Consider the following 13691-nt stretch of genomic DNA (forward strand, 5'->3'; position numbering starts at 1 on the left):
ATCACAGAATAAGGCAAAATCATTATTTTATTTAGGCTAGTATTTTATAAATTGTGACCCTGGACCACAAAACCAGTCATAAGGTTAAATTTGACAAAACTGAGATGTATACATCATATGAAAGCTCAATAAATAAGCTTTCTTTTGATATATGGTTTGTTAGGATAGGACTATATTTGGCCGAGATACATCTATTTGAAAATCTGGAATCTGAGGGTGCAAAAAAATTAAAATACTGAGAAAATCACATTTAAAGTTGTCCAAATTAAGTTCTTAACAATGCATTTTACTAATCAAAAATTACATTTTGATATATTTACAGTAGGAATTTTACAAAAAATCTTCATGGAACATGATCTTCACTTAATTTCCTAATGATTTTTGGCATAAAAGAAAAATCAAAATTTTTGAACCATGCAATGTATTTTTGGCTATTGCTACAAATATACCCCAGCAACTTAAGACTGGTTTTGTGGTCCAAGGTCACAATTGATAAAGGCTATTAATTAGCATGGCATTGCATCTATAGTTTATTCATATAAAAATACCCGATATGGCTTGAAGAACAGAGATAAACCATTAGTCGCAATCGTACAGAAACGTCTTCATGTTTCATCAGTTAAAACGTCTCTATCGGAGTTAAGTGTATACCTTTGTCCATTTTAGGGACTTCCTGTATGAATGAAACATTATATTACATGTATATTAACACCTTATTTTGGGTAAAAATAGGAAAATAATACTTCTTCTCTAAGTTTTTTTTTTCTCCAGTGTAGAGGAGTTTTTTCCTCTCCCTCAGTGAATGCATATGATTTTTTTTTTTTTTTTTTTTTTTTTTTTGTCAAAGATTTTTAATCATAACTTATAATGGAATAAACCCTTATACCTTTCTAAACATTTATAGTTAGGCATCCTGCATGTTAACAGGTCATGCTGCAGTTTTCTGTCAAATAAATAATCATTAACAATAAATATAGTTTTGTTTTAATGTTTAATTTTTGGTAAATAAAGTCTGAAAACCTTTCTTGTTAAAGTTCAGATTTTATTGTTATGGTTCAGATTTCGGAATTCATGTTAACACAAATAATGATAATTATTTGGGTAATTATTTGGGCCAATGGGTAAGTTGAGTCAAAAGGGAGGCCCACAGTCTTAGACTTTGAAAACCCCTGGTTTGAAGCTGCATTTAAACTGCATTTCGGAAGTTCAAACTTCGGGGTGCCATCCAATATCCATTATAAAGAGAGAAATCCTGAAATGTTTTTTCCTCAAAAAAACATAATTTCTTTACGACTGAGGAAAGAAAGACATGAACATCTTGGATGACAAGGGGGTGAGTACATTATCTGTGCATTTTTATTATGAAAGTGAACTAATCCTTTAAGCATCCTTCATATAGCAGCACTTAATTTGTCCTTCGTGGACACATTTGGGCACAAAGGTCTCGGATGTGATCCCAATCTAAAAATAAATAAATAAATAAATAAATAAATAAATGTTGCATACAAAAAAACTAACTAAACTAACAACCTGGAAGTTTTTCAATGGTTAATGCTATTCTTGACATGCCTTACTGTTATGTAAATCAAGCCAGTCTCTGGAATATCCAGTTCTGAGAAAATGCAGTAGGTGCAACTATCAAGCTTAAATCTTTTCTCATCTGGAACTTATCAATGAAGCCAAAGGTTAATGCTATATGCACCTTGTTTTTTACTATATTTCTGTTTTGTATCAAACAATACTTAAGTCTAAGAGTCTCCTAGCTGAGTGGCATCAATGTTCAATGCCAGTCTCGCACTGGATTTTGTTATTTTTAATGCTGAGTGTTTTTTACATTCGCTGTCAGTCATGGGAAGTGACAGCAGTGATAAAAGCCATGTTCTCTCCAGCACTCAGCTCTCAGAGTCTGGCTGTAATCAGCTTTGGTTTTGAGTTGTGAATGAAATGTTTGAAATGTTCAGCAGGGCTGTCTGTATCCTTCACATTCCAACTGATAAGTGTTTAAGAACAACAGTCTTTATGAAAATGACTGTGAACACAAAGCATAGCAAAACTGTATCAGTGAAAAAAAGAACAGTGGGCGAAAACCTAAAAATTCACCTTGAAAAACCTGTTCGGACAAAAAGCGACCACAGAGAATTCCACAACGCCAACATCAATGAAAGAGTTGCAACAGCTAAAACTGTTATCACAGACACAAAATTACAAAACAAACAAGACGCACAAAGATGAACTTTTTCATCACTATAGACAGTAGGGATAAAAACTGTGTAAACAAATTCTCCAAAAGTTAACTAGAAACAAGTGATTGACTTAAAGAAATGAGAGTGGATTTGACAGCATTTAAATCGAATTTAAAAAATGCATTAAGACATTTTACTTGAAAATGTCAGGAGAGCAGTCCACAAGCTCAACTTTAAGAGCAGTTCGGGTGATGCATCAATACAACGACCCAAAGCACACAAGTAAACTAACAAAAGAATCACTTCAACAAAAGACTGCCGAGTAAGTGTCTTGTTTGTGAGGGTGGACAGCCATAAAAAAATTCTGAAGAAATTTCTATCCAGAATCTTGCGTAATCATCAAATGTTAACAGGAAATGCATTCAATGCTAATGTTGTCTCCTATTGTCTGTAATGCTGTTCTACACAACTGGCAATTTCTCGTAAAGGATTTGGTATAATACTTGAGTCATAACTGTAGTTATAACAATAATGATTTACTCTTAAAGCACAATGGTAATTATAATGTTTTGTTCAATACTATTAAAGGATAACTATTGCCAAAATGCAACCAGGGCTGTTTTACTGTAAACGCATAATTACGACAAACGAGCCGTTTTTGAGATTGACCGTGATTTAGTTTTGTGGTCAATGGCCGGTGAATGGGAGTACTAGGGGCATAACTTTGAGCGCATCAAAATCGATATTTTTACAACACTAAGAAGGCTCGACACACCATGAAACTTTGCTCGAAGTATCGCCTGGGTCTCTACACATGAACTCCAGCATTGAGAACATTGTTTGTGTACACAGAGTTTACTAAAAAGAAAGGTTTTGAACAACTCACTTTCACTGTTTGGGTTTCACTTGTTTCTCAGAATTACGTGACGTAAATCACAGTTGTGAGAAATAAAGTCAGAACTGTGAGAAAAAACACGCAATTCTGATCTTTTCTCTCAATTGCGAGTTTGTATCTAGCACTTTTGACATTTTTTCTCAGAATTGTGAGATATAAACTCGCAACTGTGAGTTATAAAGTCCAATTTTGAGGGGGAAAAAGACAATTGCAGACTTTTTGAAAATTTTCAGTCAGGGTTTAAAGTAAATCAGTTCACAGAAACGGCATTGTTGAACATTTTAAATGACATTTTGGTGCCCAGGGATTTTAGTTTTATTTGACCTCAGCACAGCATTTGACACCATTGATCATGCTATTCTTGTCTCCTGCCTAGAAAAGACTGTGGGAATTCAGGGTATAGCACTTGAAGGGTTCAAGTCCTTTCTTTTTGATTGGGCCTTTTCAGTTTATTACTCTAAAACAGCTCTCTTGTCTAGCGAGGTTCAGCAAGGATATGTTATTGGCCCAATCCTGTTTACATGAAGTTAAACCTCGGACTTCACAAAATTTTCTTAATTTGAATGAATGCATAATCTGGTTTGGGGCTCCCTGAACATGTTTTAGCTTTGGCAATTCTGTAAATTTGTAGTTATGGAAGCCTGTTTCCGACAAATAAAAAAATAAAAAAATGAATTGCAACTTTTTATCTCACAATTCTTACTTTTTTCTCAAAATTGCATGATACAAACTCACACTTCTGACATTTTGTGAGATATTTTCTCCGAATTATGAGATATAAACTTGCATTTGGCAGAAATACTGTCAGAACTGCAAGAAAAAAACACGCAGTTCTGACCTTTTCTCGCAATTGCAAGTTTGCATTATTCTGACTTATAATGTCCAATTTTGAGGGGGGAAAAGACAGATAAGTTCTCAGAATTGCGATCTATGAATTTGCCATTTTGAGAAAAAAGTCACAATTGTGAGATATAAACTCGCAATCGCCAGTTTAAATCACACAATTCTGACTTCATTTCTCAGAATTACAACTTTATCTCTCACAATTCTGACTTTATAACTCGCAATTGTGAATTTCGATCTCATAATTGTGAGAAAAAAAGTCAAAATTGCGAGATGTAAACTCGCAATTGTGAAATACCATGTAAATTCTATTTTAGCCACGCCAGTTAACAGTTTATATAATAAGTAATGAATTACTTATTATTTTATATAAAGCATTACATAACTTGGCACCTTCATATTTATCGCATTTTCGTCACATACTAAACCATTTAGGACCCTCAGGGCAGAAATGGTGGCTTCAAAGCGTTGGTAAAACTTAACATAATTATTTATTTACAGCACATTGATGAACTTTGCATTGTTTTCAATTTTGCATTAAAGAAAAACACAAACAATAATTTTGAAAATGTTTATAGTTTCTTAGAAGTTCTCCAGGAACTAGTAGTAGTATTGGCCAATAGTGAACTACCACATTGAACTGAGTGCTATTACTGTATAATTTGTCAATTTTAGTTTCTTGTCAGTTAAGGAATGGTCCAAAATTAAAACTCAATATTGAGCAAGTCTTACGCAATCAATTACAGGAAACACTGATGATATTTATCAGTATTTGTCTCTCACACACCTAGTTTCACTTTCACTATAGGGCTGTTTCTCATTTACAAAAATGCAAAGAACAGAACAGTGTTGTTTTCGTCAACGATGACGATGACAAAATCATTTCGTTGACGCCACTTTTTTTCATGACGTTAACGAGACGATGACGAGATAAAAATGGCTCGTTGATGACTAAAACATGATGAGACGTGTGTGAGTTTTCGTTGACGAGACGAGAATAGACGAAAATGTTAGTGGGTGGTCCGTCAGACATTTAAAATGCATGACATTTCCGCTTATAGTGCATGCCAATTAAAACTTAAAAAGTATCTGACGCTATGGCAAGCCGTTTTAGCATTAAATACTCTTTGCTATACTAGTATGGCAAGCCGTTTTAGCATTCCATCCTTGTTTGTCTTTTATGTTTTAAAACACTCCTTCATTATTGTAATTATTGGTGAAAATAGTCGATCCGGAAGCTCACATTGTGTTGAACTATAGATCTGCTATTTTCAGAACTTATAAGTGACACTACCCAACAGCAAAATACTTACTGACCTACATTAATTTGTTAAAAGACTACTTTTTCCCCTTTTTTGACTAAAACTAGACTAAAACCTTTTTGAATTTTCGTCGACTAAAATTGGACTAAAACTAAGAAGCATTTTAGTCCAAAAGACTAAGACTAAATCTAAGATGGTTGTCAAAAACAACACTGGAACAGAACAAGATCAGCCGGTGTAAATTCATAAAAAATATGTCAGTTCTTTTTATTTTACCAGGTGTACTTGTGAAAATGAGTATGTATTTTGCCGTCTATGCTTTGTCAATGTCAAGATTCTTTTTGATAATATGTCAATAAATATACTACAGGCTTTCTCCAGATCATTATCACTTAAAACTAAGCAAAACAAATGTTTATTTTTACAAGCTACTTGCAGCATGAATCTCTTAAGTGAGAACGAGAAGTTTAAAGTTACAGGTTTCTGAATGTCGACCACCTACAGCGTCTTCTGGGATTTCCAACAGTTTGAGTCTCTCAAGTCTGGACTCAATGCATCATTGATCTTAATCTGGCCACTTTAATGTGTCCTCCATACATCAGTTCTTGAGTATTGGAAATGAGCTTTTGTGGTTGATGATGACATACGAAGACACAAGATCGGATAATAAATGGGTAATTTCTTTCAGATTTTTACACCTTTAGGCCATCATTTTTTATTCTACGTAGAGTATTAAACAGTCTTTCATTTTGGAGAAATGTATTTATGTTAGATAGTAATTAATGTCAAGCCATGTAAATGTTATAATACTTTTCTTCAGCTTTTGTGGTTAAAAAATGCCTTTACCTGACTTGATCAAGTGCACATTCATTCACAAGTTGACAGTGATGGGACTAATATAAATAAACTGCATTACTAATGGCATTACTTTTTTCAGTCACGAGTAATCAAATAAAATACGGTTACAACAACGTTACCATTGCTGACAATAAAATGCAGCATTACATTGCATTCTTCTTCTGAGGTAAATTCTGGCTTATTATTGGACGACCGCACAGAAATTAAAAAGCGGAGACGCTACATTAGAGCTTACATTAGAGATGAGTTTCGACAGCAAAACAAACGCATAACTTTATCAGAGACTACTTCATTTAAATGTAGGCATTTTAAGCTGTCTATACATATATTTTTCATGTCTGCAAAGTAGGTATTTGTGGAGATTCAGGTTGTTTTATTAACCTGAAGAGAGCGCACACTGTTTGTTTTACAAAAGCAAATTTTTTTTCTTGTATATTTATGACTACACAAATAAAAGTAGACCCTTTCCAGTTTAAAAAATTGAGTATTTTTAGACAGACCTCACAGATGTGAATTTATTTTTCCTTCAACCTGAGGCTTTTGGTGTGAAAGGGCTTTTACATTTGCCAAAAATGTACCTTTTTATATTAAAAACAAACGACCAAGCCCTGCCCAGATTAAAAGAAGTCATGCAAAAGTAACATAACGCATTACTTTCCATAAAAAGTAACTAACGTAATTAGTTACTTTTTTAGGAAGTAACTCAATATTGTAATGCTTTTTTTTTTTAATGCAGGTACGGTGTATGATCAACTGATTTTGTGTAAACATCCACATCTTCCAGTGTTTGTTTTGCCCTATGTGTTTTGAAGCGTCTGTTTTACTCACGGCAATTCAATTTACTAAATGCGTGTGGTTTTGGTCTTCTTAAATAAGAAGACTCAAACAAGTCATTGATTTACAAATTCATGCATTCAGCATTGTTTTAAGCAGCTGACAGAAATGAAACAACTGCAGAAATGTTGTAAGGGAAAATGTGGCATTCTAATAAATTAATAAATTATTATTAATAATAAATAACAGTCTAATAAATGCACTGTCCATCATGTCCAGCTCTTGCAATTAGTGCAATTAAAACTGATGACATTTTTGTCTAGTTTTAGTCAATGAAAATTGTTTTTTGTGTCTTTTTTTTAACAGTGCTTGTTTTTTTTAAACACTACTTGCAACAATCACAAAGAATATTTTTATTTCAACCCAGGCTCATTGGAAATACCTGCATGCAACCGTGCTATTTTAACTTCCTCATATGCGGGCTTGAGCTGTCTTGTCGAACCATAGTTTTGTATTCCTACCAGAGAGCTTCATATCTCAAGTGCAAAGCCGTATCGTGTGAGCTAACATTCAAAAGTATCAGTTGTCAAATCTCACAGCATGTTAAAAGGGTTTTAAAGTCATAACATAACGTTGTGCAAGCAATTGTGTGAAAATTAGGCTTTTTATAAGTTGAAACTCTGGCCTTGTAAATCATACTTTATGTGAAAAGGAATAAAAGTCAGAGTGTAACCATCTCCAGTGTTCATTTCAGCTGGAAAAATTGCTATTTGTACACATGTTTTGAGATTTGCAGAAATGTAAGCAGAGACATGTATTTTCAATGAGTATGATGAATGATCCAGTACCTCTTCGGCTCCGCTCATAAACGGATCCGGTTGTCAGGTTGAACACAGGAGCACAATCGTTCTCATCCTGCACCTCGATTCTCAAATCAATGTCTTTCTCAGCAGGAGTGCCATTCAGAAACGTGGCCACCCCTTTAAGCTGAAATACAGGAAAATCACACAAAAATGTCACAGAAAAACATAATAGTCATACATACAAGCCATCAGTGTTGGGGGAAATGCATTACAAGTAATGTGAGTTACGGAATAACTACTTTTTCCAAGTAACTAGTAAAGTAACGCATTACTTTTTAATTGACAAGAAAATAGTTACTTTTGCAAATAAGTAACGCCAGTTACTTTTCCCCAATTTCTTGATTATTGATCTCCTGTCCCCATGTTGAGAGAAATAGTAAGATGTCATTTTAGTTCTAGAATAAATGTGAACATGCATTAATTCATCTCACTCACTAAAAAACAGATACAGTATTCCTCAAAAAAAAAAAAAATTCAACGCAAACCTGCAATAATTAAATGTTAAATAATACAGATATCTTTATGTATTTAATCCCATTTTATTAACCGATGTCTTTGCTGCCGACCTTCGATGATCCAATTCATCCATACTAATACGCAAAAATTTCCTTTTTATTGCTGAAGAGTTTACTTTTTTTTTTCTGTGGTCTACTGTACAGACGTCAATTTACTTTTCTCTAATCTTGTCGCTTTTGGTGTGAAAAAGGCTTTTACATTTGCCAAAAATACAACTTTTTATATTAAAAACAGACAAGCAAGCCCTGCCCAGATTAAAAAAGTAACGCAAAAGTAATGTAACGCATTACTTTCTATAAAACTAAGTAACGCAATTAGTTACTTTTTAGGGAGTAACTCAGTATTGTAATGCATTACTTTTAAAAGTAACTTTCCCCAACACTGCATGCCATTTACTACTTACAGTATAAAGTCACAGCATAGATTTACATCTATTTTTCATTAATCTGTATTTTATTTACCGTCCTCTCATAACCCTTCGTTTTCACCTTGTCCTGTTTTCTAAAACTGCATTCAAGGAGAACAAAGCAATGCAAAGTGCATTAAACACCCATTCACCTAAACACAAATGAGATATGAAACCCTGCCTTTTCAGTTAACAAGACAGAAATCCTCTGTACGCCAGAAATTTCCTCAGTCTATGCATGTGAACTCTGATAAACAAGTACACTCTCTCTATCTTTTCATTTTAGCTTCCAATACTCTTTTTTAAGTATGATATGAAAGTAATTTTTATCTGGTGTTGGTCATGTTCATGCAAGCCTGATCTCTGCCGATGCTATGCAAATCAGCCAACATTTACCTCATGGCTTTTATGAAACATTCTGCCTAAAATAAACAATCACTTGCAGACCACTGGATCCTCTGCAGTGAATGGGTGCCGTCAGAACGAGAGCCCAAAGTATTATTATTTAATCTACAAGTAATCACACCACTCTTGTCCATCAGTTAACATCTTGAGAAGACAAAAAAAAAAAAAATCCATCATTAAAATGTAAGTTTAAAGCATTATCTATAAAGCTATTAATGTTTCCGCCAGTAAAAAAAGTGATCTGGTCCGAATCCTGAGAAATTACCACAGATCACACACAGTTTACCTAGAAATTTCTAAATACATATTTTGGTGGATTTTTATGTGAGAACAAGAAGAGATAGACTTTTCCACTGGATGAAGCGTTATCATGGACTCCCATTTTAGCCGAAAGTGACCGAATAAAGGTAAGTTAAATGTCTTGATGCATTTGCTTCTTACAAACACACAGCTTTTCTCTTTACAATATGTTAACTGATGGACTGGAGTGGTGTCGGTTTCTGTGGATTATTGTGATGTTTTTATCAGCTGTCTGGACTCTTGTTCTGACGGCACCCATTCACTGCAGAGGAGTTATTGGTGAGCAAGGGATGTAGTGATAAATTTCTCCAAATCTGTACTAGGGGTGGGCAGTATAATTAAAATCTTGGTAACACTTTACAATAAGGTGTCATTTGTTTACATGAATTCATTATTAATAGGTAATTAACAAACTTGATCGAACAATAAACAAAAATTGCATTACACTATTTATTAATCTTTGTTAATGCTAGTCGTTCGCTGTTTGTTCATGTTAGTTCATTGTGCATTAATACTAATGTTTACAAACACAACTTTGTATTTTAAAAATGCATTAGTAAATGCTGAAATTAACATGAACTAAAATGTTTGTGACTTTAAAGCATTGCTTGTGGCTAAAATACAAGTCCATAATCCATAATAGTGCTTCCTCTAGTGAAATGAAGCGTTATCATGGACTCACATTTTAGCCGAAAGAGGCCGTTTAAAGATAAAGTTAAATGTCTTAATGATGGATTTGCTTCTTACAAACACACAGCTTTTCTCTTTACAAGATGTTAACTGATGGACTGGAGTGGTGTGGATTATTTAGTTGTTTTTATCAGCTGTTTGGACTCTCATTCTGACGGCACCCATTCACTGCAGAGGATTTATTGGTGAGCAAGGGATGTAGTGATATATTTCTCCAAATCGGTGCAACTAAAATCTTGGTAACGATTTTCAAAAAGGTGTAATTTGTTAACATTAGTTAATGCATTAACTCACATAAACGAACAATAAACAATACATTTATTATGCTATTTATTCATCTGTGTTAATGTTAGTAAATAAATAATACTGTCGTAGTTGTTTGTTCATGTTAGTTCACTGTGCATTAATACTAATGTTAACAAACACAACTTTGGATTTTAATAATGCATTAGTAAATTAATAAATGCTGTAGAAGTATTGTTCATTATTAGTTCGCATTAACTAATATAGTTAATTTATTTTCACTAATGAACCTTATTATAAAGTGTCACCACGATATTAGTAATTGTATTTCACGGTAACAGTATATATGATGGTATAGTTAGTTTTGCTTTAAATAAGGTCTTTATGATATCAAAAATTTTGAAATTTCAGAATTCTGTTTCTGAAACAAATTAGAACTAAACTAAATGTAAAAAAAAAAAACTCAAGTGCATTGAATACAAGCAAACAGTCAAATAATAAACAAATTACAAGCAATAGGACAAAAAAACGAAGAAATTTGAAATAAGAAATAAATACGAAAGTGATTTAGTCGAGCAGAGAGATTTTCTCTCTTTAGTTGTTTGATTAACATACAAAGGATACTTGCAAAGATAGCATTTTGACATATACAAGTGTGTGTGTATTTAACTGTTAAAGGCCTATAAAAAGTGTCAAAAAAAAGTACATGCATATAGCAGAATAAGTTATTTTTCGCTGCTGATTGCATTTCAACAGGGATTCTTTTAAAATCGATTGTTTTTAAATCGCAATGCTTAAAAAAATGTGCAAACGATACATTTTCGGGACAAATTTCACTTGACAAATATCAAAATATATCGCCCACCCCTAATCTACCCATGAATAAACAAACTCATCCACATCTCGGATACCCTAAAATTAATTTTTTAGGTGAACTATTCCTTTAACAAAAGCCACACTTCTAAGACCATCAGAATTTATGATTGTATGTTCTAAATTTGATTCAAAATATAAATAAAATTGAAGTCTGAACCTATTAATGAATTATGATTTCTCTGTGAAAACAAATACACTGCCATTCAAAAGTTTTTTTAGTTTTTAAAAAAAAGTCGCTTATGCTGATCAAAGTTTCATTTATTTGATCAAAAATATAGATAAAAAGTAAATTCTGAAATATTATTGCAATTTAAAATAACAATTTTCTATTTTAATATAGTTTAAAATATAATTTATTCCTGTGATGCAAAGCTGAATTTTCATCAGCCATTATTCCAGATTTCCTTCAGAATTCATTCTTATATGCCGACGTATTATCAATATTGGATTTTGGAAATTTTTTTTTTTTTTTTTGGAACCTGTGATACTTTTTTCAGGATTCTCTAATGAATAAAAAGTTAAAAAGAACAGCATTTATTCGAAAATAGAAATCTTTTCTAACAATATAAGTCTCTTATCAGTTTAACAAATCCTTGCTGAATAAAAGTATGAAAAAGTATTTTTCACAAAAGATTATTATTTTAAATAAATGCTGCCCTTTTTAACATTTTATTGTTCACAGAATCCTGAAAAAACTATCACAGGTTCCCAAAAGAATATTAAGCACCACAACTATTTCCAACATTGATAATAAATCAGCATTATACAAAAATTTATGAAGTATAATTTGACACTCAAGACTGGAGTAAAGATGCTGAAAATTCAGCTTTGCATCACAGGAATAAATTCTATTCTAAAGTATATACAAATTTTAACCACTATTTTAAATTGCAATAATATATTCCTGTTTTTTCAGTATTAATCATATAAACACAGCCTTGATGAGCAGAGAAAAACATTCAAAATCTTACTGATCCCAAACTTTTGAACGGCAGTGTACATGCACCAACTCATTGGCACTGCCTCTCTTTAAGCATGTGCTACGGCTATGAAAACACAAGTTACGGGTTTTTACTATGACTCGCACCTCATTTAGTACTGGAGTCATTCAGGCAGAATGTAAGACATTCATCACTTGATGACAATCCCAAATCTAGCTCTCCTGTGAAATGTTGCTGTTAGCTGCTATCTCGACTTCTTACTGACTCATCAATATACAGGGAAGGACAGACACCCATGCAATAAATGTTTATAACCGTGTGTAAAAGATGAAAGAACTGCTCACATAATAAATGGGAATTTTCTCTCTGTCTAACACTCCGTGGATCCTGACCAAGCCCGTCTTACTATCAACAGTGAACAAGTTGACGGGTGGCAGGCTCGCACCATATCCAGTCAGTGAATAGTATATCGTCGTCCTGGTCTCCTCATCCGAACGGATCTGAAAACAAATCCATTTCACTGTTTAATTTAAAAAATCACTTGTTTCTACACCTTGCATGCCATTTTTTACCATACAGGGATACATAAGTAGACTTTATTCATCCTAAATCCTTCTAATTCATGGCAGAACATTAGAAAAAGTGCTTATAATTGTTCAATCTGGAGAGATATTTCAAATCACCGTCTTAGATCCTGTTGCTCTTTTTAATTTTACATTGCAACTGTCCACTATTGTTCTGCATGAAAAATAAAAACAAAGCATTCCCATTGATCTTACTTTAGCTATGTATTCCCGATGCGTATAATCATAATTTTCCCTCAGTTTGTGTGGTGGGACGATCCATTCTCTCTTGTGTCTGATTGTCTTCAGTTCTCCTTCAGACGCTGAAGTGTTCAGTATCTAATCAAACACAAAAACACACGTGTCTGTTTCACCTAAATAATGTAATAAACCAAACTGGAGAGCGGTAAAACGGGTAATATAACATTCATATAATATGACAAATTTACAGCTCAACAGCATGATGCAAAATCAAAATATTCTGCTCACAAGATCATTATTTCTATGATTTTTCCTCTTCAGAACCATTCAGTCAAAGGTGTTTTTTCATGCATCTGTCAAGTTTGGGATTTTAGGCTTTTTGGTGTTTCATAAAGTGCAGAAAACATCCGAAAGACACTGTTAAGTGTTTCTTTTATAGCACTTTATCTGTTTGTGTCAATAGATTTCAATTACAATACATATTTATAAAGGCTGTTTTCTCAAAATGAGTTGTTTTCTCCTACACTGAGCCATAAATCTCCACTTCAGTAACATTTACACACATCAAACTTTACATTTTTATTCCTGAGTATATCCTGAAGGTTTTTACAAAGGGGTTTGTTCATTTGCTTGATTTTACACAACATTTTATTCCCTCCAAAATGGTAAAAAAATACATTGTTTTCTCTGTTCTAATTTTTTTCTGAATTATGGAGTGACTAAATGAGATTTGAAACCATTTGAAACCAAACATTTGACTCTAATATGTCAAACAAAAATTGGAAACTGACTTTATGCAGTGTTTAGATTTTTGTACTAGAAATGCAAATTAGCACATATTTCATTAAATAATGCTATATTTGCATATTTAA

General features: G+C 33.0%; 1 protein-coding gene across 1 annotated transcript in view; it reads right to left on the reverse strand.

Moving 5' to 3' along the window:
* Positions 1-13691, reverse strand: part of dsg2l (desmoglein 2 like) — a 52824-nt gene that overhangs the window by 38006 nt on the left and 1127 nt on the right. Inside the window, exons 2-4 of the mRNA XM_073849292.1 lie at positions 12835-12957; positions 12400-12555; positions 7664-7802 (exon numbers count right to left, since the gene is read on the reverse strand). Coding sequence (XP_073705393.1) covers positions 7664-7802; positions 12400-12555; positions 12835-12957 — 418 coding nt within the window. The remainder of the gene's footprint in view (positions 1-7663; positions 7803-12399; positions 12556-12834; positions 12958-13691) is intronic.

The sequence above is a fragment of the Garra rufa genome, chromosome 10 (assembly GCF_049309525.1).
Source record: "Garra rufa chromosome 10, GarRuf1.0, whole genome shotgun sequence".
Taxonomy (NCBI): Eukaryota; Metazoa; Chordata; class Actinopteri; order Cypriniformes; family Cyprinidae; genus Garra; species Garra rufa.